Below are 25,774 nucleotides of genomic sequence, written 5' to 3' on the forward strand. Positions count from 1 at the left end.
TCTGTGTCACCACAAGTGTCTCACCTGTCCTCCTCCTCTGCTCTGTTTCACAAACAGACAACAGACACACAAGGAATGTAGCAGAGAAAAGACAGGTGAAGTAAGGATAACGTTACTTAAGTTGTCAACAAGCTTCCCAAGAAGAGTTAATCCATCAAAATGCTTTATTTGTGATTGCAAATTTGTTTAGTTTTAACACTAATCCTTAGCATCATCTAGTGTACTCCTGGAACTGGATGCAAACCTTGGTTTTGTCTTTCCTCTGAATCACAGAAACAACATGTGCTTTGGACATCCTGATTTATAAATTAAGCACATTTTACTCTACTAAAAAACTCTAACAAAACATGCACTTCGGCTGTGTAAACCATGATGTATTTAATAAGAGAATTTGTAAGGCAGATGCAGAGGGTGAGTGGAGATGGTCTGCAGGCAGTTAGCTGAGGAATGATGTAAATTAAATAAGTTAAAAGCACAGAGTTGCATCTAAGGCATTTTAAGACATGAAGGCTTTATTTTCAGGGGGAAAAATGAAATTTGTCATTTTAATGAACAGAGGTGAGTTTTGGCAGATTTAATCAATGCCAGGAGATGGATTTTAATTGCTTCATTCTACTCAGAACCATTACCATGAATAATGTTCTTATTTTGTTTAATGTCTGATTTGACATGATGTAAATTATTAGTACAAACATATGTGAGTAACAGCTGCACCCTTTGCACAACCACAGATTGGCCACATGACAGTGAATATTAAAGGCTCGGTTTTCTAAAACAGAGTGAGTAAGCGCAGCGTCCAGTATAAGTTGTTAACAGTAAATATGATTACAGCCTTTCACAAAGTGCTACCTTTATGACCCCTTTAAAATTCAGTTTTTATTGAGACTGTCAAACAGATCTTCATTGTAGCTGCAATCATCTGGTGCCACTATTTTGTGTGGTTGCTGCATTGGATTGTTTTTTCTGTCTTTTTTTTCTATTTATGTAATATAAGGATTTCAGAAAACATCCAAGCCAACAAAAACTACAGATATAAGTGTATTCAATAAACATGTCTCTGTTGAGGGGCTTTCTGAGATTGTTTTTATGCTCTGCCCTTTGGTTGTGATAGGTACTCTATTACTTCATACAAGCATACATACAGTTAGGTCCATAATTTGTTGGACAGAGATAACTTCTGTAAACCACAGCAGTGGATCCAGCCATCGATATGTGATGGAAGTGGAGACTTTGAGCTTTAATTCAAGGGGTTTTTGTGAAGAACACAGGGCAGAGTGGACCCAATCCCAGGATTTAGAGTGGTCAACTCGAGTGCATTTATTAACAGTGAAATACCAGGGTGACACATACAGATAGTGATCAGCAAGTTCTCTATAGAACTTGGCTGCCAGCATGCAGTCGAGTCCTATAGAGTCTTGCTAATGACCTACTAATTTTATTCAGGTGTGTTGCAGCAGGGACACGTTTCAGGACACCAGCCCTCGAGGACTGGAGTTTGACACCACTGATATAGAGGCTTCTGAGGACAAGGCTGGGAGAGCGTTGCCCATAGTGAGACTCTGAAGCGAATGTTTGAAAGAGACATTCTGGTTTTTATTCCAGTCTATGTTTGGGTTATGGTATCTCGACCAGGTGTGACTAACTTCGAGAGGCGTGAGAGGGGCCTCAAGAAGACAGACAAAGTTGTTTTAAATTGTTGCCAGAGAGAATGAGAGGATGATTTAAGATGATTTTTGCTGGAAACATGAGCCTGGGTAGGGTTGAGCCATTTCACTGCTCGCTCGCCAGTATCCCTACTACTACTTGCGAGCGTGGTCTTTTGGGCGCACAGGACAGGCATAAATGAAATGTCCTTTCACTCCAAAATAAAGGCACTCACCAGCTGAGAGCTGTTCTGCGAGGGAGAGTCGGCCCGCACAAGTTGCACAGGTTGTTCCTCATTGTCTTATCTAACGCTCCATTCCTGGTAGCAGGTGTGTTCAGCCAGAGGCAAACCGCAATGAGTCCCATCCATGAACACAGACACAGAAACCCAAGCACAGAGAGAAACAGGAGGACTGAGGGGGCCATGACAGTTTTACAAACATTTTGCATTAATTTTTTAGCAGTTACAGCCATTTTTATACAAAATGAATTGTTGACTGTTTTTATACTTGGAAAAAACCCCAGTAGATTCTCAACATTTTTATCAAAACTCTATAGTAAGTGTTCACATAAAATTATATTTGTAGTACCACCTGTGCCTTTAGACACTTTTATAATGAACTAGTCTCTTTCAATAGTAGTTCTCACAAAGGCGCCATCTTGTTAAAACACAACTAGTGTTCAGCTTCTTGCTGTAAAAAAAAAATCTTTTTTTTTACAAACCTCTCTACCACATGTGCTCAACTGTTGACCTGCAGAAGAAGAACGCCATCTAAGTTACTGTTACTGTGCCGCGTGCATAATTGCGAGCATTTATTTTACAGGCTGTGTGAGTCTGCAGGTAAATATTATAAACTTCAGATAGCGTATTATTTCTTTCTTTTAAATTTTTTTTTTTTTAAAATGGCATATTATTTCTAAGCCCCTCAGCCAATACTTATTTTTGACCGACATTTCAGTGTGATTTTTTTGTTGTGTTTGTGTTTGTTTTTTAAATATTAAGGTGCTCTAAAAACCACTGCTGAGAAAAGACATGCAGAAACTATTTTACTGTGAATTAGTCTGTGTGTGGAAATGTGACCATTTGGTCCTAAAACACTGCAGTCCGCTCTGCTCACTGTTAAAAACAACGTGGCTGTGTGTGTGTACCAATATGTGCACCTCAGTGTGCGTAACTTGTACTGGTATTCTTCCTCTGTGATCAAGTTACCAGTATGATTGATATATGGGACTGGGATCTAAACTTGCAATTGGGAGTTACGAGTTAAAACAGTACAGAGGCAGAGTTGTGGCACTGAGCTCATCAACCTTGCTCGTTTTGATGGCATCTAATTTAAAAAAAAAAAATTAATTTAGCGTAATTTGCAGTGAATTATGCCTCAATGAATAGTCCCAATTTTTTGCCCTCTAAAAGAGAACAACAAATACATGGACAGCCACAAAAACATCTCTGTTCAGTTGGAAAATCAACACTGCCCCCCTTTAGTAAATACCAGCAGCAGCTTTTTAAACAGAAAATCTCAGCTGTAGCGCAGACCATTATTAAATCTCATCTTAAACTGCATAAACAGTATTTTCTGAATGAGAAGTCCTTTCCATGCCCCTCCTCAAGTCAGCTAGACATCAGAGAGATATCTCGGGAAAGTCCAGGAAAGAAGCAAAGCAGACCAATAACTGGAAGTTAATAACAATTCATGATCTGACAGGAATGAAAGGATTTCGGAGAAAGGTACAGCCGCCTTCTTCAGTCAGACATTGAAAACTTCACAGTGCTACTGGGAAACGTCCACAGGTGCATAAAACACAGCCTAACAGAAATACTCTGAATTTCTAATTCAGATCATATGCACATGGACACACATAAATTTATAAAGTAAATGGGAAAGAGAGTGAGTCTAACACAGTTCTCTGAAATATTTTGTTACTTGTTAAGGTTAATTCAACCCTCCTGGCCAATCAGAATCCAGACTTAATTTGAGATAACTCATGAATGAACTGGAATACTGCCATCTTACACCTCTTGCTTCTCTGCCAAGGTCACACATTTTTATCAGCCTTTCAACCAGATGCCCAGATACAAGATTAAAATCAGCCCTTGCTTCCAACTTTCTTGCAGATCGGTGAAAAAGACAACCCCAGAAATGGGCCTGAAAAAAGCCTTAAAGATAGCAGCGGTCTGAGCCAAATTATCTTCTGAGATTAGTGAACATTCTGTTTCCAAAAATGGTTACACGAACTGATTCTGTTACACATTTGGAAAACGCTTGTTTGAATTACTTGAAACATTAATCCAAGTCAGTTTAGCTTTTACTTTCCAACAAGTCTTGAGACAATGTGAATATGACCTGTTTTTCTAATGCTTTTTATTCTATATGGGAAAGATTACGTGCTTATTTATCATTATAACTAAAGGTCTTATGCACTAGAGTACTGCACTTCCTCTAATGTTTCTCTTGTCTGTTCCCCTAGGTAGGCTGGTGGGAGAATGGCGTGCTGAGGTTACGGTACCCAGCCTGGTCCCGCTACGGGCCATTCCTTAAACCACCCGATGATGCCCAGCACCTGCGTGTTGTCACACTGGAAGAAAGGCCATTTGTCATTGTAGAGCTTGCAGACCCTGCATCTGGAACCTGCATCCGTGACTCAGTTCCCTGCAGACGACCCCTTAATGCCAGGTTTGAAAGCCTTGAAAGGAAGAGGGAGAAATGTAAAAGAAATAACTCATGTATTTTATTATGTATGTGATGTGATTGTCTTTTCCATACCTTATTTTTGGACACTTTCATTTCAAAGATGGTGGTACTTTGGGAAAAGAAATAACGGAGGGTAATCTAATTGAAAGGAGTACTAGAGACTGCTTTATTTACTAGTGTTTGGAATGGAGTTCCTAAGCTCTCATGATGCCATCCAATTGAGGTGACATCAGTCACCTATCAAAACTGTGGTCTCTTCACTCCCTGGCCGTAATCAATAACAGACTGCTCTCCAGAGGATCAGTGGAATGACTCAGGGGTCTGGAATCAGATATGACCACAGTGGAGCTTTATGGTTCATCAGCTTCTGAAGGGATGACAGCACCTATCCTGCACAGGTCGATCAAACCTGTCAACAAGTGCTTGGCCACAGTACTCCATTTTTGTGACCATATCCAACTGTCTTCCTTTCCTTTCCTTTCCTTTCCTTTCCTTTCCTTTCCTTTCCTTTCCTTTCCTTTCCTTAAAGATTTTTGCCTTTAAAGTTTTACTATGTTAATTTTTTGCTATTATCTTTTACTCTCTGTGCTGTGTCTCTTTCATAGTGCCATCCATGAGGGTGTGGCTCCAATGAAGCAGTGCTGCAAGGGTTTCTGCATTGACATCCTCAAGAGATTGGCCAAAATTGTCGGCTTCACCTACGATCTTTACTTAGTGACCAATGGGAAACATGGGAAGAAAATTGATGGGGTTTGGAACGGCATGATTGGAGAGGCAAGTCTTTGTGAGTGTGTGTGTCTGTAAGCCCGTGGAAGCTCACGGTTCTGCCTGTCTGCCTTTGTGAGCAATGTGTTCTCAATGTCGCTCCCGTATCACTTGTGCATGTGTGAAAAGGGTGTGTGTGTGTGTGTGTGTGTGTGTGTGTGTGTGTGTGCCTCTGCATATTTGAGTTGCATTTTCGGTCAAGTAGTAGCATTCCTCAGTGTGTGGTCTCGCGTCCTGGGTGACCAGTTAAACGCTAAGTGTCACATCAATCGCTGTGAGAGTTATGGCCACTTAACCACTGCTAGCAATCAGACAGCTGTCATTTATTACACACTGCAGCAGGCATGCACACATACACACACACACACACACACACACACAAAACAGAACGCGTACTGTATTAGAGAGAAAATAACTCACGGTTAAACAAATTAGAAGGACAAGCATAATGTGTAACACATGCAGTGAGCTCACTCTCCTACAAACGCATCCCGACAGTGTGTTATCTGCAGAGACACATCCTTAGTCACAAACGCGCACACACAAACACACACTCTGTCAGATACCCCCTAGCTGGTAGTCCTTGATATTTTCTTGGTAATATAGTTCATGATCCACCATCAAGTAAAGATACAGAGATGCTGGCAAGAAAATGAAAAAAAAAAAAAAAGCATGCACAGACAGACAGAAAAGCATGCACACATCCTCACACACCAGCCGAGATCGATACGGGAGCTGCTGTTTCATTGAAGCGCCCTGCTGTTTCTATCTTTGTCCCAGAGGGAACTTGCCAAACGCCAGTTGTCACAGGTTCCAAAACAGTTCCACTGCGCTCTCCTGCTCTATCATTTATAACTTGAGCCCGGGCCAAAGCTGTCTGTCGAATCTATTTTTTACATGCAAAAGGGCAAGCGAATTTTGTTTTCTCAAACTAATGTCTGTCTTTTGATCAGATGTTCCAAAGCCTGCCATTCTTTGATCAGGTAATCCAGAGACTTGGCAAAGTTGAGAGGAGGGTGCTTTGCTTTCCACTTCGCTTCATTTTTCTGCTGATTTGCTCTGAAGAGCGAATGTGCCATGTCTAATGTAGATTAACATTTCACTCGTACAATCAGCGGACACAGCGGTTTTCAGGTTTTTGCTAGATGGTGGCAGGGTTGAGAAGCGTCCTAGCTCATTTTGTATGCTAAAGGGATGCTGAAGAGACACGTGTTCAGTATTTGTACAAGACCGAGTTTCTCATGCAGGCAAATTTAATGATGTACAAAGGGTCAAGGTGTGAATTGTCAGCACCTTACCTGAAAACCTTCTGGACTGAAAAGGATGGGCTTTGTCTAGCTGTAACAGGTACACGATTTACTCATAATTACAGCCGATTTATTTCTTAGCGCTGCTCTTTGTCCCCCTTTAGGTGGTGTACAAGCGGGCAGATATGGCCATTGGCTCGCTGACTATCAATGAGGAGAGGTCAGAAGTTGTGGATTTCTCTGTGCCCTTTGTGGAGACGGGGATCAGTGTCATGGTCTCCCGTAGCAATGGGACTGTATCGCCATCAGCTTTCTTAGGTAAGAGGCTGTGTTTGTGGGCGGCGTGTAGCTGATGTACAGAATCTAATCTAATTGTGGAGCGCTGAGTTTGCATAAAACGCCCCAGCCTTTGGTTGCTAGTTCTTTACATCAAGATTAGCCATTAGTTTTTCTTAGGTTCACGTCTTCTTAACTTTTACTTTCACTCCGTCAGCAGACTCCAGGCTCCAGCAGGAGAACAGTGTTATGGGCCTATAGACTGCATTGAGATGATTGTAAAAAAAAAAAAAGAAGAAGAAGAAAGAGAAGAGAGGGTGTTTATGGGCTTTTGGAGAATATATTTGCTCTAGTGGTTTTTATTTCTCTGCATATATAGTCTCCATTATGGGCTAGATTTATGAAACATTCTTGTTTCTTATACTGATAATGACAGTTACAATAATTTAATAATGCAATAAGAGTACAAAAAGTGCATGTTTTTGTTTTTTTCCACAGAGCCCTACAGTCCAGCGGTGTGGGTGATGATGTTCGTCATGTGCCTGACCGTCGTGGCTGTGACTGTCTTTATTTTTGAGTTCTTCAGCCCCGTAGGCTACAACCGCAGTCTCCAGACCGGCAAGAGTGAGTGATGAGTCCAAGCTGTCTGTGTTTCCCAGTGTGATTAATGCATCTCTGTGAAGTCCATCACTGTTGCCAAATGGATCAAAAGAACAAACATTAAACACACTCCTGGAAAACTGGTTCAAAAAAAAATCTTAGTCACAATGATCTTATGAAAGCATCTGATTGTTTTTTTTGTTTTTTGCTGTCTCGTTAGTTAGCTGTTACATTAGAGGGGAAAAAATCGATGTGTATTTTGAATGAGCTGCCATGAATCTTTAGCTGTGAGTGTAGCAAAGAGGAAATTATACCTACAGTATACTGAACTCCTTCCAAGTACTCTCAATACCGAAGAAGCCATTTATTATTCAGCAGCATAGTTTGTACCCCTGTGATATTCAGTATGCCTGATGCCTTGGTCCAATACCCAGCCTGGCTCGCCTCTTTTACTGCATGATTGCTGTGTTCTACATAAATTTACTCCTCTGTCATCCTCCCATATATCCCTCTTATTCACTCTCGCCTCTCTTCTTCCTGCCTCCTTTATTCCCGCTGTGTAAAGGCAGGAGTGTTTGAGTCCTTTTGAATAGTATTTTTGCACCAGGTGGTTTGTTTGATCGTGTAGCAGATGAATTGATATCTGCCATCTACGTAACGTATAGGCGCCACCTTATGAGGTTTGTTGTCAAAAGAAAATCTGCAAGGTTTCCTTTTTCATATGCTCTGAGGCTGTTTTTCATTCAGATGCGTTTAATTTGAGTCAGCCGCTTCATTTACAGATGCCTGTGAATACACTTGTGCTGAGTACCGGCTGGATCGCTTCCTAGAAGTAAATATAGTGTTACAACTGCTCTTTTTAAACTGAAAGGTCTTCTTTTTAATTTCTTCTTTTCTTCCTTATCTTTCTGGACAGAGGCTGGAGGGTCTACTTTCACTATAGGAAAGTCTGTCTGGCTTTTGTGGGCCATTGTCTTTAACAACTCTGTGCCAGTGGAGAACCCAAGAGGAACCACAAGCAAGATCATGGTGCTGATTTGGGCCTTCTTTGCTGTCATTTTTCTGGCCTCCTACACTGCTAACCTGGCTGCCTTCATGATCCAGGAGGAGTACATTGACACAGTGTCAGGCCTCTCGGACAAGAAGGTACTTCATGGCTTGAATACTGATTAAGCAGAAAAAGCAGAAGGAGAATTAAAGTCTTAGAGTGAGCTAAATCCCATGCATTTGAATGTTAAATTGATTAAAGCACAGGAATTTAGAAATGAATAAAATCTCATTTAACAGAACTCAATTACCACAGTTCTCGAATACTTAAAAGACAGTCCTAAATACTAATTTAAGTCCACAGACTGCTCTCTTTTCAAAGATTTGACTGTGCATGGAGTGTTGTAAGTTAGTCTGGAGAGTGGACAGAAATAGGTCAGACAGATTGGTGCACAGCCTGGTGTGTCTCATGCCCCTTCCGTCTCCCTCCCTCGTCTCCCTTTGCTCTGCTAGTTTCAGCATCCCGAGGAGCAGTACCCACCTCTGAAGTTTGGCACGGTGCCCAACGGTAGCACAGAAAAAAACATCCGCTCCAACTACCCAGACATGCACCAGTACATGGGAAAATACAACCAGAAAGGAGTGGAGGATGCCATACTGAACCTCAAAACCGGGTCTGTCTGCCATGAACCTTTACCTTTGTCTTACTCCACTCCTCGCTCACTCCTTCATCCATCCGTAACTGCCTATCTAAATAGAGTAGCAGGGACTTTGGGTAAAAGGAGGGGCGCAGCCTGTCCATCACAGGGTTAACGTGGAACGACACATCCACACCTGCAGCCAATTAAGAATCACTCACATGCTTGTCTTTGGGCTGTAAAAGGAAACCAGAGTACCTTAAGAAAACCCACACATGTGCAGATACCCCACTCAACAAGCAGACTGGAACAGAGCCTTCGTTTTGTGAAGTGACATCCACTGGGCCAACATGCCACCCGGTTTGCACATGTGCTCATTTTTGTAAAATGTCCTCAAATTGAACATAAAATCATTTGCCTAAGACTTTAAGGGGACAACAGACAAACCAATATATATTATTACATATCAAAGTAAGTATACAGTGCTCTGAAAAAGGTTTTGCCCGCTTTTTTTAATTTTTTTTTTGTATATTTGTCACACTACATATTTGAGATCATCAGACAAAGTTTAATATTGGGCAAAGCTAACCCGAGTAGATGCAAAATTCAGTTTTTGACTAAAGATTTAATTTATTAAGGGGAAAAAAGCGATCCAAACCTGCCTGAGCTTATGTGAAAAAGTAATTTCCCCCCTTGTTAAATTATAAAATAACTGTGACTAACCACATATTTAGAAAGCTGGATTGGATTTCACTAGTCACACCCAGGCCTAATTACTGCCAGACCTGTTGAATCAAGAAATCTTTTAAATTGAGCCTCTCTGACAAAATGAGGTAGGCTAAAAGATCACGATTCAAAAAAGCAAAAAAGCATTGTGTCACAATCTAAAGAAACAGCTGGGAAACAAAGTCACTGACATCTATCAGTCTGTAAAGGATTGCACCATCATTTCTAACCACCGCGAACCACAGTGAGAGCCATTATCCACAAATGGAGAAAACCTGGAATGGTGGTAAACCTTCAATGGTGAAAAATGGCATCTGTGTGAGAGATCCTAGCAAAAACCACTTGTTAAAAAATATTCTGTGGACTGATGAAGCAAAAGTTAAACTTTCTGGAAGGCTTGTATCCTGTTACATCTGGTGTAAAACTAACACAGCATTTCATAAAAAGAACATCACACCAACAGTCAGGCATGGTGGTGGGAGTGTGATGGTCTGAGGCTGTTTTGCTGCTTCAGGACGACTTGCTGTCATTGAAGGAACCACAAATTCTGCTTTCTGACAGAAAATCCTGAAGGAAAATATAAGGCTCCCTTCGTGCAATGAAGCCCAAGCACGCTTAGATTATGCAGCAGGAGAATAATCGGAAACACACTAGCAAATCAACCTCTGAATACCTCAGAAAAAGGTTTTGTCGTGGCCCAGTCAAAGTCCAGACTTAAATCAGATTGAGATGCTTTGGCACAACCTTAAATCCTTCCAGTGTGGCTGAATGAAAACACTTCTATAAAGAAGAGTGGGCCAACATTCCTCCACAGTGAAGTGAAAGACTCATTGCCAGTTATCGCAAACACTTGATTGCAGTTCTTGCTGCCAAAGGTGGCACAACCAGTTATCAGGTTTAGGAGGCAATTACTTTTTCACACAGGGGCAGGTAGACTTGGATAGCTTTTTTTCCCTTAATAAATGAAAACCTCCATTTTGTGTTTATTCAGGTTATCTTTGTCTAATGTGATATTCTGTTAAATATTGTCTAAAATTAAAATTAGTTGGATGCTCTGAAACATTTAAATGTGCTAAATACGCAAAAAATAAGAAAAGATGAAGGGGGCAAATACTTGATTTTCTCGATCTTTTTCACGGCACTTAGATTAAGCTTAGATATATATTATATAATGAAAATATTCTACTACATGGGATATTCAGCAGCTGTTGTTTATCTTTAAATCTCACCAAAACAAACAAAAAAAAGGCCAAATCAATTTGTTTCCTCAAGACAAACCAAGCTTTTTTTCTCCAATTAGTGAAATCTTTTAGTTAATGTTATGTCAGGACAGTTATGTCAGGATCATGGAAAGCATGGAAGGCAGGAGACCAGCAGCGAGATCCTTTACAGAACAAAACAGGCATCAGTAGCCATGGATGACATTTATTAATTCAGAAATATCACGAGTGGCATGAAATGGAGGAGGTGGTTTGCAAAGTGGTTTGCAGAGAAAGCAGCAGTTCTGTGCAGGCTGAAGCATCTCAGATAGCGTGTCCCAAATTTGCCAGTGAGATGTGCAGCAGGGGAAACAGCTGTGCTATCAGCTGATGTGAGTTTGAGCTGGAGTCAGTGGCCTGCGTTTGCATAAATGCAGGTTCCTCCTTGACCTTGGAAGCTGCAGTTGACATTCAACAAATCCGTTTATTTGAAACGCCTCTGGCACGTTTGTTTGCGTTGGACGGAATGGAAATAATTGCAGCAATGAACGACAGCAGATATGGCCTGCTGTCACTGTTTGCTCCGGGTTTTTAATGTTCTCAGTCTCACACCAGCGGGCCATCACACACAGCGGCATTCTTTTCAACTCCAGCTAACGTTTCACATCTTTTGTCACACTTCATGCTTTCCCGCAAAGATTCTCTCACCTTTACTCTTTCCCTTTCTCTCTCCACCTTTGCCGCTATCTCCACCCACCCACGCAGTGCAAACAGCATTTCCCTCTTCAGTTTCTAGTAGAATCTCTATCACCCGTCATGTGTTGGATAATCCCAGTTTACTTTATCCTAAGCTTCTGTCACCCCCCCCCCCCCCCCCCCCCCTTCAGCCCCCACTGAATCTTGCCTTGACACCACAATTATAACTCAGTGTTAACATGCACAAGAATGAGGAACACCTGCTTTTCTCCAGCAGCTTTCTCTTCTGCTCCTCAGTACTTATCTTTCCCTTCTCCTCTTCATCTGCCCTCCTATGTCGCCATGTCTTTTCTTTCTCCTCCTTTTTCTTTTTTGGTCCATTCTTTCCCCTCCCAGTGTGCTTTCTCAGTGTGTCTGTATTTAAACTTTATAATCCTCATCACTCTCTAGCTCTATCCCATGTCTTTTCCCCCCTGAAGTGTGTAAATCTCTCCCCCCTCTCTCTCACTCCCTGTCACAACGCTCTCCGCACCGTATAAATCCCCATCCTCCTCGTCCCCTCCACCGCCTCCACCACCATCCCGCTCCCTCTTACCCACACATCTTTTCCTGATCTCTGCCTTATTTTATTCTCCTTGTGTTTTCACTCTTTCCGCCGAACCTGCTTTACTATTCCACTCTTCTTCCCTTTTCTTGTCATGATTTAACTTTTTATGCCCTCTCTATCATTCTGTGCGCCTGTCTGCTATATATTTTTGCACCCTAACTCTCTTCCCAGGTACATTGCGGCGCTATACCTTTATATCCCCTCTCTTGCCTCAGTCAGTCTCTCCATCCCGTTGCTCTCGTCTCCCATTAAATGATGAATGAATTCTCCCTTCATACCTTTACAGGAAACTGGATGCCTTTATTTATGACGCTGCAGTACTGAACTATATGGCTCGGAAGGACGAAGGTTGTAAGGTGAGGACTTTTTACTCACACGTATGTGCATGCGGCATGCATCCGCCTCTCGGTGGTTTTCTCAAGTTCTGCTCATTGTCCTCTCTTTCAAGGTGATGACCATAGGCTCGGGGAAGGTTTTTGCCACCACAGGCTACGGTATCGCCCTGCACAAAAACTCACGCTGGAAACGTCCTCTTGACCTGGCCCTGCTGCAGCTGGTGGGAGATGGTGAGGACTGTGAAGAGGGGAGGGGTTCAGATGAAAATAATTAGGACAATGCAGGAGCAAAGAGAAGGTGAAAATGAAAAGGATAGAGAAACGAGCCACAGAGTAGCACAAGAGTGTGGGGTGGATGGAGGACCCAGGGGGTAGATGAATGAGAGGATGTGGAGTGGTGGATGGGGGGGAGTGTAAGGTGTGTGGAGAGGCTGAAGGCTCTAAGGTGTTTTGATTGTGACACAGGGAATAAGAGTGTGTAGGAGAGGGCCGATGGCGCTTTTAAAGAGGTTTGCACATCTCTTTATTGGCCAGAGGAGGGGAGGAGAAACAACAGAGCAAGAAGAAAATTGTTTTGTTTGTTTATTTCTTAGCAAAAATGACTTGATTGTGTTGATAAATGTCTGCCTCCCCCACTGTCTCGCTACTCTCGTACAAACCTGTCTGAATTTCTCTGGCTTTCCTTTTCTCCCTGCTTGAAAACCTAACAGAAAAAAAAAAAGATTTACTTCTGTGAGTCACTGTTGTAAAAAAAAAAAAAAAGAAAGTCACAACTTGTGTGGTGGTGACAGATTTATACCTATTGCAGATTAGCTGAAACTGACATACAAAGTGAGGAAGTGTGGCAAAAAAGTGAAAAGAAACACCTGAAAATGCTCTGAACAGGAAAGTAAAACGAGGTATAAAAAACAACTATCATTAAATAGAGATGTTATTAGTGCGCTTTGTCTACTTTACACACTCGTGATTAGCACATGAGAATCTGTTTTTAGTCGTCGGTACACTAATGCTTGATTGTCATTTTACACAGTCCGCCACACACGTTTATTGTCTCAGTCGGATGCCGCTTGTTTGGCTTTTTCTCGTGTTTTAAATCAGCTTTGCTTATGGCGTGGCGGACAAAGCCCTTTAGCTGTTTCTGGCATGCAGACGCTTTAGCTGCTTACACACTGATAATGCCAATTTGGTGCCAAGATCTATTAAATAAGACTGGCGTCTGGAGCTGAATAGCTGGACCTGGAAAAGGATGCGAGTGTGTGTGTGTTTGCTAGAAAAATAGGGAGCCCAGACAGCCTTGACATGCAGTGTTTGTCATTTCTTTTAATTCTTGATAGATTTCCTTGTCCTTGCTTATGTTCATTGTAGCACAAACCCTTAACAGCTGTGCACGCTGGATGGATCTAGTTACAGGGTGGTGTTGAATGCTGAGAGTTCTAGTTGTAGGAAGGCATTATTGGAGTGGATTACTAAGGAAGAGGATTAGTTTGTTTGGATGCGGAGAGCAGCAGGGGGTGGGGTGGGGGGGCTCGCATTCAGCGTGCCCTCAAAGGCTGCATCTCAACAATCGCCCTGCGGCTCAAGGACTCAGCGTCACACCTTCAGCGGGGCTAAGTCGTGTCACAGTGTTACATCATTATTGTACCATGCTGTGTTTGAGTGCTATCATTTTTTTACAACTGAATTAGAGGATAGCAGAGCACCCAAGATACTTTCCACTGCTTTCTCAAACCTGTGAGCACGTTGTTCTCCTTGTTGCCACCTCTTGTGATTCATACCACAGCTTTAAGAGCTGGTCCATTGATCTCACTACAACGTTTTTTCGTGATAAATCAAAACTGCTGAGTAACAAGATTTCCCTTTCCCCTTCTTATCAGATCCACTCCTGTATTTTGCATAGTATCATGATTTTGATTCCAATAATATATTATTCAGTGAGTAGATATTAAAAATGTGAGAAGCTGGGTTTTTAGCTCTTGGCTGGCAGATTTGTAATTTTTTTTCCCCAGAAATCTTGCAATGAATGCAGAGAGGTTTGTCATGTTGCGATAAAAGCATGGGATTGTACGGGTCATGGTTTGCTGCTCAACAGCTGTGGAGCTCAGTGTCTCTGGACATGTCTGGCATCATGCCCCATCTGGCACAGTGCAAAATGCAAATGTACACTTGCACATTTACATATGCACACTCGCCCACACACTTAGACACACACACACAAATACAGTTTTCTCTTATTAAATAATGTCTTTGTGATGCGGTGCCAGCTCCGTGTTTGCAGTGTCGCCAGCTCTACCTGACCTGACCTGCCAGAAACGACATAGGTAGAGTGTGGATTTGACACACCTGTCAGATTTGGCAGACCTGAGCTGGCTGTGACTGAGAGGCAGAGACAACCGCCATCATAAAGGTCTAAGGGAGAGAAAAAACATGCACATTGAAAAAAGAGCCCAATTTAAGAGGGAGACGAAGAAGCACAAGATGAATCACTCGGAGTCAAATGGCAGCAGAGCCAGGAAATGAGACCGAGAGATCGGAGAAAGCATTCAGCTGAGACTTGTGAAGTACAGGACACCTGTTTATCTGCACCCTCAAGTAAGATATTTGATGTTTCCAAATCGGGCTCCTGTTTGGACACACAACTGCCACTGAAGGTCAATAATTCCAATGAATTCTCCACAGTGGGGACTACATTATAGAGTTAAAAACAGACATTGTGTCTAAAAAAGTGTGAGCATATAGATAAGACAGTGAGTTGTTACCTTAAACTGCCAGCGGGCTGCAGTAGCAGTGTGTCCATCTGTTGATGTAGCTGGAGGCTATGGCCTGTTGGCTGATGATGTTCTACAGGAGACACATTAACCAGTTCACACAGATGACTGCATCAGCTTCATCTAAGCTACGCGAGCAGGGCTAATGATGGCACAAATGAAAAGGCAAAAGGTTGAGTTTTCGAAGCGAAGTGCAGTGTTATGACTAGATGTGTGACTTGTCAGCTTTTAAACTCTGCTCTTGCTTTTCATTTGAAATAGTTCAGAGACTGCAGTGTGCAGTGAAGGCAACTTCATACCTGGTTATCGCAGCACTGCTCATCAGGCCGTTGTTATTAGTGTGACAGAGAGCTCTCATTATGACTTCTGTTAGTCATGATATAACTCTAACATGAATCATGCACCGCATCTTGTAAATGATCAGCACTATGGTTACACCATTAGCCCGTGCAGCCAGTCACACATTTAGCCTGGAAACTCAGATTTGTTAAGAAAAGATATAGTTATGGGTAAAAAGTTGGTTCTCGGTAGGTTATTAGATGGGGATCTTAAACCCCCCCCTGAGCTTACCACCTGGGTGAGGATCCTGACCATCCCTCCAGCACAATTAACTGATTATGATCTTCTCTCCCTGTCTCTGCCACTTTCTATCAAATCTCTCTCTTCACATTTTTCCTCTTTTTCTCTCCTCCCATCCTCTTCAAGCTGAGGAGCGTTCCACTGTTTGTCATGATGACACAATCTCACACAGTCCTCCATCTGTGTTTTCCTTCTTCCAACCCTCTCTAACTCTGTCTGTCTCATTCTCCCTGACACGTTCGTGGACGGAGAGAGAATGCCGTTCCTCCTCTCTCTTTCCAAGGCTCCCTCATTACCTCTCTCACACTTTTCCATGCTCGCTCAACCTATCCAGCCATCTCACTGTGGCTCCTGGTCTCTCTTCTCTTCTCCTCATTTACTCTGGGTTACAATGTTGAGATTAGGTTGTCGATGCCATTTTGCTTCTCAGTGCTTCTTCATTGTTTTGGACCCTCTCTCCCTCTCTGTCTCAGTCCCCTTTCTCTTTGTTGTTTTGGACTCTGTTCTTTGTATTGCTGACCTCTGACCTTGAAGAGTCACCTTGGATAATGGGCAAAAAACAAGCCTACAGACCTGTACTTCAGTGCTTATCTATCTATCTGTCTGTCTGTCTGTCTGTCTATCTAACTCCTTAAACTAACTAAAATCCTATTGTCTCTTTCCCTTCATTCCCTCTACTTTCACTCTACTTTCACTCGTTACCCCCCTTCTCTTCTATCCTCATCCTTCCCTTCCAGATGAGATTGAGATGCTGGAGCGCCTCTGGCTGTCAGGTATCTGCCATAATGACAAAATTGAGGTGATGAGCAGTAAACTGGACATTGACAACATGGCTGGGGTCTTCTACATGCTGCTGGTGGCTATGGGCCTCAGCCTGCTGGTGTTTGCCTGGGAACACTTAGTGTACTGGAAGCTGCGCCACTGCATGGCCACTAGTTCTGGAAAATTGGACTTTCTCTTGGCAATCAGCAGGGTAAGTGTTTTCCCCTTCGTGTGTGGGGGTTTTTCTTAATGTGCAAACATGTTAAATTTCTCACTGTTTTGAAGACATTCTGGCTGTCAATGTGTTTTATGTCCATGTGTCGACGGCCATTTTCACCCTGAAAACCTCTTTTTGTGCTAAATCCGGCAACATGATGGTAGACAGAAGGCTGTGCTTGTCACCATCTGAACACACATGTGTAAGCATGATCCTGTGTGTGACCTTTCCTGTTACTAAGCGTGAGTGTTAGAAATTGTGAGCTTTGGGGTCATTTCAATTCCCCTCTGTCAATTCGGGAGATTAATTGAAATTCAATTCTGCTCACACACTGGATATCCTCTTCCTCTGACAGTGACCTTGACAGAAACAACCCACTCCATGTATGTAATTATTGTAGCTTCACTGACAAATTATCCATTTCCCACTACTGTGGTCTCAGTTTATGCATTTATGAATGCATTTTATTAACCGTGCAGCGCACAGCTGTACTTATAAATAGTAATGAATGTAAAACTGAAAACGGCAAATTTGCATTTCTTTAAAACACCGTAAGTTTATGGATAGCTGTTTTATTCTTACGCACTCCATTCTTATTCTGTTCTGCTCTTCCTCGCTCCTTCATTATCTTTAATGTAAGCTGTATATACAGTAAAATACTGTGCCTTTTGTAACTTTGTAGCAGTCACTTTTAGGGGCTTTAGTCAAACAGTTTGCAATGTAGACTGCCATCTTTCTTGAGGTCCTCACCCACAGGAGCATTTCCGGGATTTTAGAGTAAAGCAGCAAAAGCAAATTAGAATATTTAATCAGAAATAAAATCAGTGTAGCAAATTGGCACAGAAAACATTGGGCATGATTTTCAGACTGCGCCCCTGTGTGCTATTACAGATTTGTTAAGTGAAAAGTGATGATGCACAAGTTTTTAAATAGAATTTTGTGTTAGATAATTGTTTTGCAAAGTGGGGGAAAAAGTATTTAGACTTTTATTAATAAAAGTTATAATCCTACTTAAGTATCTTAATAGTGCACAAGTTTTATAATCAAAATATATCGAAAGTACCGAAAGTAGTAAAGCTCATTATGTAGAATGGCACTTTTCAGATTACTACATATGTATCTATATATGTATTACTGGATCACATTTATTGATTTATGTGTGTATATATCTCACTGATTTTCCAACTGCTGATGATTTTAATTACTTATATATATGATTGAACTTACTTAATATGGCTGATGTAAAATTGCAATTGATTTGCAAAATAATAAGAAACTAAAGGTTTAAAATAAATGATATGAACTACAAAGTATAATATTTGTATCCAAAATATGGTGGAGTAAAAGCAGAAAGTAGCATAACATAGAAATAGTTAAGTACAATTACAATAAACCTTTAGTAAAGTACTTGAGCAAATGTAGTCATTTCCATTCTGCCTGGATCTGTCCATGCTGTTATCCAGTGGTGTTGGGCATTATAAGATTAACAGCACTCTAGTCAAGTGACATTGGAGGGGAGCTTTATTGCTATTATAGCGGCATGATAAGACACTGAAAAGAAGCAATGTGAAAGTGGAATGCAGAGCGTGGATGTAAACGCTGAAGTGGGTTATGGGACAGGCTACCCTCAGGAGGCTTTTGTGACAGCCATGGTGGAGAAATGGAACGCTCACTTGATCAATAAGCTGCTAAGCTACCAGCTGTTAGCTATTGGAATGTTAGCCAAGCTTTCTGGTGAAATTCACAGTTAACAGTTTAACATATTTTTGCGGTGTTGTGGCAAACATGTTGGTATAATAAGAATTAAGAAATAGCTTATCTGGGTGTTGAATGGAATGCTAATTAGCCATGTGGAGGTGTGGCGTTTAATACCTGATTAAAGCATTGCTAATCTAGTGACAGCTTAAATGTTTAAAGATGCTTCAGGTGAGGAGGTATGAAACAAACCGTGAATTTAAAAAACTGTTACATCCCTAATATACTTACATTTATTCCCTCTTCAAAGCAAGATTTAATTAATTATGTCCTGATTTTTATTTGGGAGAATACATTTGATTCTTTAGCCTTTTAAGTGACTAGTTTTGTATTTGTTCTCTCTTTGTCTTAGGGTATGTACAGCTGCTGTAGCTTTGAGGATGAAACAGCAACAGGTGGAGCTAAAAGTCTGCCAACGCATCACCACACAGCAATGGTTACAGTTCCGTCACAGTCACATGTTGTCTCAACGTCTTTGACCAACCCAGCAATTGCAATGGCGCAACAGCAGCAACAACCGCAACCGCAGCAACCGCAGCCCGTGTACAAAACACCTCTACCGGGCTCTCCTCCCACCGTGGTGCATTCTGGGACAGCACTGGGTCCAGCTAACACACCGATAGCTGGTGCGCCCCTACCTTGCTCCACCTTCCTGCCACGACCAGACCGCAGACTGGCTGTGGTGGATCGTTGGAGGCTGCCCAAATCTGCTACAGCCACCAACCCAATGGCTGTAAGGGGGGGTATCAGTGACATGGGACCCTTTGCTCAGAAAGTCCCACCAAACTGGGCTTCCACTGCTGGAGGGGCTGGGGGACTTGATGGTTATAAGCGTTACTATGGTCCCATTGACCCTGAGGGACTGGGGCCCTGCATGGAGCAGCAGGCAGGGTCCCAGACCCCCAAGACTATGCCCAGGGGCCACCCCCAGCCCCCTCCAGCCAGTGTGGCCTTCTACTCAGAGAAGGGCATCGACCATGGGGTGGGGAAGAAGGTGGTAGGAGGTGGCAGCGGGGGTCAGGGGAAAGGGGCTGTTAAACCTCTGGGCACTCCCAGACTGCCTCCTAAGAGTCAGGCACCTCTACCTCCTACACCCCCGCTGCCACACCCCTCCCCCCCTCTCCCCTCATCCTTCTTGAGGAAACGAAGGCCCAAGAAGCCCAAAGAGTCCGGGGGGCCACTATACGAGAACATTCTGCCCCTAGGGCGGAGGGGAGGAGCACGAGATGGTGTGAGGGAGGGAGTAGGGAGGAGGGTACGCCCCCTCTCTCCCCCACTCTCACTTCCTGTACCGGTACCCCTCAGCCCCTCCTATACCCCTCCTTCTCCCTCTGCATCCTTGCACTATACATCTTCATCCTCTTCGTCAACCACATCATCCACATCCACGTCGTCATCTGCCTCGTCTTCTCGCTCCACCTCTCCTACTTACTCTTACAGCTCCTCCAGGAGCACACGGGACAGAACTGGAGGAATAGATGGAGAGGATGATGATGACGATGAGGAGCTGACAGAAGAGTCAAGCCTCCTCCTTGGGAGGGGAAGAGAGAGGGAGCGCTCAATCATCCGGCCTCGTTCTCTCAGTCACGGCCGCCTGCCACCACCCATACCCCCCAGGAAACCACGCACGTCCTGGGGTGACAGAGAAAGGGAACGAGGGAGAGAAAGAGGTGGGAGCCAACTGTCTCAGCTCCAAGAGTGGTGGGCAAGCTGGAGTGAGAGAGAGAGGAGTGGAGCAGGTGGAGATGCTGAGCGGCAAAAAAGGGAAAAGAAGAGAAGAAAAGAGAAGGAAAAGGAGAAGAAGAAAAAGAAAAAGAACAAAAAGAGGAAAAAGCGAGAAGAAAGGGAAAGAGAGCGAGAGAGAGAAAGGAAGCGTAGAAAAGTAAAAAAGAGGAAGAAGAAGGCCCTTAAAACAAAGAAAAGGAAGAAATCAACAGGGGGAAAGCGGTCTGAGACAGAGGAGGGTGATATAGAGGCAGACAGGGAAGGAGAGGCAGAGGGAGAGAGGGAAGGAGGAATACAAGACTACTCTTCATTTTCTGCGCAGTATCGGAGCACATTTGGGGAAAAGGGGCGCGATTCATGGGAAGGAGATAGAGAGAGATGTAGAAGAGAAGGAGATGAGGGCAATGACAGGGAAGAGGAGGACAGTGGAAGAAGCAGGGAGAGGCGCCCTAAATCCTCACACTCTCATTCAAGGCATCGTACACCCAGTAAGCGCTATCCTAACCTGAACAAGCTCCCTGCGTCCGTCAAATTTTGGGTAAATGGAAGAGGAGGTGACTCTAATGCTCCTCCAATATCCCTCCATCCGCTTCTTCCGTCCTCTAAGCGGCGAAGAAGTGGGGGGATGGATAGAGATGATAGCGGTAGGCTTGGAGAACGGCGTCCTTTGTTAATGCGTTATGAAAAAGAGAAAGCACACACAAGAGAAGGGCTATCCTTCCATGAGTGGGACTCTGAAGACGATGATGTCGATGATGAGGAGGAGGAGGAAGAGGAGGAGAGGGATAGAGTGAGGGAACGGGTGGAGGGCAGGGGAAGGAGGGCAGGTAGGGGGGCCGTCTCTGAGTCAGAGAGGGACAGGGCCAGGGCAGAGGACAGTTACTCAGATGAGGGCTCGTCGGGGGAGTTTGGCCGTTTTGAAAGATACTGGGAGGGAGGTTCAGGGGGAAGCGGCACTGGGATAGGGGGCATAGGAGGAGGAGGCTGGTTCTTTGGTACCTACCCCTCCAGAGAGAAAGGGGGCAGTGTCAACAGTCGAGATGATTCATTACTAGGAACTAGAGCAGAAGGCTGGATTGGAGCTGATTTCTGGGGATCGGGACCAGGTGTTGGTTGGGGTTCTGGGGGAGGGAGCGGGGGTTTGGGTTCGCAGTGGCCACCACCTCCAGCAGCCTTCCCTCCACCTCGACGATACTGGTCTATGGACAAAATTCCTGTGAAGGGTGAGAAAAAGTGGAAGAGTGGAGGAGGGAAGAACAAGGGACGATCTAGGGAAAGGGGGGAAGAAGCACCACGGGCGACCATGTGTTCCTGTAGCCTTTACCCCCAACCCCATCCTTATCCACATCCCCACAGCCGCTCACACACCTCCCATTCCAAGAGAGGATCCACAGCACTTTCCCATAGCCAGGAAGAGCTTCTCCCCCACTGCCACAGCTTCAGCGGTGTCTCTCGTCCTAAGCCGCTGCCCCCCAAACCCGATTCCAGCCAGGCCAAATCAGGCAGCCAATCTAACCTCAGCCTCAGCACACAGCCCACAGACCATCCGCCTCAGCCCTCACCGTCACCACCACAGCAGCCGTCCATGTCTCCCACGTCCCTCCCGATGCCCATCCCACCTCCACCCTCCTCATCCTCTGTCTCGCCACCAGCAGGGGTAGGGATGGAAGGCCAGGCCCAGGCTCCGGCTTCAGCCAGTGCCAAACTCCAATATCAGAGACTGCGCTCTGTGCCACAGCCACGGAGGTTCTACTCTCCCCACCTGCCACTCAAAGCCAAGAGCCTGTGCTCACGTCGAGGGTCGGCCCACTTCTCTAGCCTGGAGAGCGAGGTATGACAGGGGGAGAGGAGAGAGGGAGACGTGAGAGCGAGCACCACTGCTGTTGAGAACCGTGGTGCCATGGCAGCTGGAGCCAGGGATGACGTCGGAGATATGGCTGCCCAGGTGACCACAGGTAATCAATTAGCAACTACCACTGCTGGAGCTGATACGGACAGTAGCTCTATTGTTAACACGAGCCAGTGTGAGAGCAACACTGCTGCCACCCGCTCCATCGTACGCGTTCTAGTGAGGGCGACAGTGAGACGCCATACCAGGGTGAGCTATGTGCGCCTGGATGGTTCCCACGATGATGATGAGAGTGAAGGCGAGGCTGCATCTCCGGGGACAGCAGCCCCAGAACTTCTTCTCTGCTCAGAAATGAGCTTTGTGATGTCATCTTCGGTTCTCCTCCCCTCCCCGAGTCACAACTGTGGATAACAGTAGTCTCCAACCTGTGAGTAATGATGTCATGTTTGTACACACACACACACACACACAAACACATGCACACACACGCACGAACACACACACATACACAGATAAAATGCTCAAAACGTCTCCCTCCCTCTGGCTTTGAGAACACACCTCGGTGGGATGAGGAAAGACCCACCTTCTCCAAAAAGATGCCAGAATAGTTGTCGTGTCTGGCTTCCTCTCCTGTCTGGCTTTTGGCTTTTGAACTGGACTGGAGGACTGCTTGTCATGTGTTGGAGAGACCACTCCTTCCTCTTCCCTTTTGTAAATCAGATGATATGAAAAGCAATGCAGTCACCTCTCTCATGCACTGTCTGCCTGATCACCTTTCACTGGGCAGTGAGGACAGTGCTACTTATTTGCCCTTTGACCTCATGACACCATCAGACCCATCTAGCTCTACCCCAGGACCATCTACGTGATGTCATGTTTTACTAGAAACCCTTTTAACCAATCAGAGAGAAAAGGAACAACTTCTCCTCTTCCCTGTTGGAGCTTGTAATGCTTGAACACAGTTGAGTATCGACATATTTGAATAACAAACTGGAGATCAAAAAGAGAAATAACAATAAGAACAAAAAAGACATGTAGCAGATTTTCTTTCATGTCTGTCTTTTCTTTTCTTATTCAGACTTTTCTCCCCATGCCCTCTTTTTTATTCTATCAATATCTGATTGTGTTAGTGTTTTAATAAAGAGGAGGCTGGATGTGGCTAGTGTTGGAAGTGGGAATGATTCAACAGCTGTGCCAAATTTAAGTGAAGAGCTTTTAAGTAAAATTGGTTTGCAAGTTATCCGTCTTCACGGATGAAATCCCATTTTTTATTTCCACATGCAAACTGCGCATAATTCACCCTCATGGAAGTGGATCAAGAGGATGATTGGTGCAATATCTGTAATTGGCACTAGATGGCTGCATAATATTCAAATAAGCTTATGAGACAATTGTGCAGGAGGCAGGAGTTGGAAGCAGGAGTTGTAAGTACAAGATACGGAGGAAGGGTTGTTTAGCTATAAACTTTATTACTTTTATGAAAGTGGCCAGTCAGGATTTATTCTGAGGAGCTGAGGAGAATTAAAAAAAAGTGCAGTGCATTGGAAAAAGCTCTCTTAGGATGTGATTTTATGTTGCTACTCTATTGTACCTTGGCAGAGTTTGTAGGTGATGGATTATAAGAAGCACAATTCCTCATTGTATTTTTTTCAAACACGTGTGCCACACTTGTGCATGCACAATCTCCAGGTACCATATTTTGTTGGCGTAACTATTCACTTAATGTTGAAGTCATGTTGCTATAACGGAGAATAAAATCCACTGTAACCAGTGTTTAAGTACCACGACACTTGTGCTGAGGAAACTGCCCGCTGTGGCTGTTTCCTTTTGGCAAATAAGACTGAACGATATATATACTGTGAACGTTTTGAGGTGCACCTACACTAGCTGACACTTCACTGAATGCAGTCAGTGATAACTCGCGTTATCAAGATTATCAGATGACTGTTTGACTCTGAGCAATATTCCCACCTCCAATGTGACATGGATGCAATAGCACATCTTTTTGCATCGAACACATTCAAGTTTTATCTCTATTTTAAAATGTAAAAAATCAGAGGTGTTCCATTCGCTCAATTATTTTCTTATCGGTAGGACAAATTTCATCTAACCTGGTCAGATACGATTGTGATCAGGTCTGTAAGTCCAAAGCACCAGGTTGTAGCTGACCAGTATGACTATTAAAAAAATGTGTTTCAGAGAGGGTAGTGTTGTGTAGCATTGCACCTTCTGTGAGCTGTGCAAAAAGCCATCTACTGTGTAAACTGTGCCAATAATGCAGTGCATAGACTCTGTATTTTCATAATCCACCTCATCTCTCACGCTAAGACCAGCCACAGCCCAGCTCTTCTTCTGTCGTAGTTGAATGTAGCTTTGACATAATGTAGCAAAAGAACACCTACTTTTAGACTTTGTAGCTTTTTGATTTGTTTTTCTTTTTTTGGATGCTGTTGATAAGGGTTAGAAGGAGGGAGGGGGTTGACCTGCTATGTCATGGGCTGTGCGTTGTGTTTGTGCATGTCGTCACAGATCGAAGGGTTAGTCGACCTTCTTGTTTCCCCCTTTTTAACTCCTTTGCCTTGCAGTGAGGCGAGACTGTACCTTTTATCTGCACATGGATTGCTTTTTTTCTAAGTCTGCGTGGGGCAATTTTTAAAAACAATCTGTCGCTGTTTTTAGAGAAATGCTTTTGCCGTTTCCCATTCTTTGGAAAGCCCCGGAATCATTGCATGTTTAGCTGAATGAAACCTCAAAGATTTGTGGTGGGAGGGTTGTGTAGTTCAGTTTTAGCTAATGCTTAGGACCCAGGACAGCTACCTTTCAGTGAGATAGCAAGCTTGCTCTACTCTGCACCCCAACAGTGGAAAACACGTCAACAGTGCGACTGCTTCCTGCGCACTAGAACAAGGTTCTTTCCAACCAATCAACAGGGTTTAAACCTGGTATGTCATTGAGCATTATTGATTTCTATTGAGGCGCTAATACTTAAGTCTGTGACTGCATGAACAGAAGTGACTCTTAAAAACCCTCTGGCTTATTTTGTTTTACTTATTTTATTTTATGCTGAGAAAAAAAAGAATATATTAAAAATATACTATGTTTTTGAGAATGTACCATGTTATACTGTGATTTAACTGAGATATTTTATTGTATTCAATTATCATTTGAATTCTATCATTTATCTATAAAGAAATATATATGTACAAATAAATATATACATATATATACATACAGGTATATATATATATTAGTTAAGTTTGGTATATTTGGAGGAAGTGTTAGATGAAATAGTTTTAAATGTTTTAGCTTTGTAGCGATTCTAGACACTGAAATCATTTTTGAATTTTGATTCCTCCTATATGACTGTGAAGACATTAGTGCCTGTGACAAAAAAGACAAGTAAAAGTCGAAACTCTCTATTCATCTGTATCTACTATAGCTATCAGTCTGTCACTCCTCTACAGTACTACCTAACATGACTTTTTTGGCATTCGCTGCTTTTACACATCAGTATGTTTCTCTCACACAGTCTGCTGTCTCTTTTGCTTTTTACTGCTCTCCTCTGCAGTTCCTTCTCCTGGTTTTTATTAACAAGCTATGAACACTCTCCACCTCTCCTCTTTTAAAGCCGCATCTCATGGTGATCACATCTCTTTGTTAATTAACCCATCCATTGACCTTTGTTTTTGTTTCCTTTGATCACTTTTTT

At 43.4% G+C, this 25,774-nt stretch overlaps 1 protein-coding gene across 1 annotated transcript in view; it reads left to right on the top strand.

Moving 5' to 3' along the window:
* Positions 1-22,053, top strand: part of LOC134635478 (glutamate receptor ionotropic, NMDA 2D) — a 34,321-nt gene extending 12,268 nt beyond the window's left edge. The window contains exons 6-16 of the mRNA XM_063484858.1: positions 4,114-4,319; positions 4,943-5,111; positions 6,514-6,667; positions 7,124-7,249; positions 8,142-8,371; positions 8,726-8,886; positions 12,365-12,434; positions 12,527-12,644; positions 16,495-16,730; positions 18,844-19,411; positions 19,520-22,053. Of these exons, the coding sequence (XP_063340928.1) occupies positions 4,114-4,319; positions 4,943-5,111; positions 6,514-6,667; positions 7,124-7,249; positions 8,142-8,371; positions 8,726-8,886; positions 12,365-12,434; positions 12,527-12,644; positions 16,495-16,730; positions 18,844-19,411; positions 19,520-22,053 (4,572 nt within the window). The remainder of the gene's footprint in view (positions 1-4,113; positions 4,320-4,942; positions 5,112-6,513; positions 6,668-7,123; positions 7,250-8,141; positions 8,372-8,725; positions 8,887-12,364; positions 12,435-12,526; positions 12,645-16,494; positions 16,731-18,843; positions 19,412-19,519) is intronic.
* Positions 22,054-25,774: the final 3,721 nt, after the last annotated feature.

The sequence above is a fragment of the Pelmatolapia mariae genome, linkage group LG10_11, assembly GCF_036321145.2.
Source record: "Pelmatolapia mariae isolate MD_Pm_ZW linkage group LG10_11, Pm_UMD_F_2, whole genome shotgun sequence".
Classification (NCBI taxonomy): domain Eukaryota; kingdom Metazoa; phylum Chordata; class Actinopteri; order Cichliformes; family Cichlidae; genus Pelmatolapia; species Pelmatolapia mariae.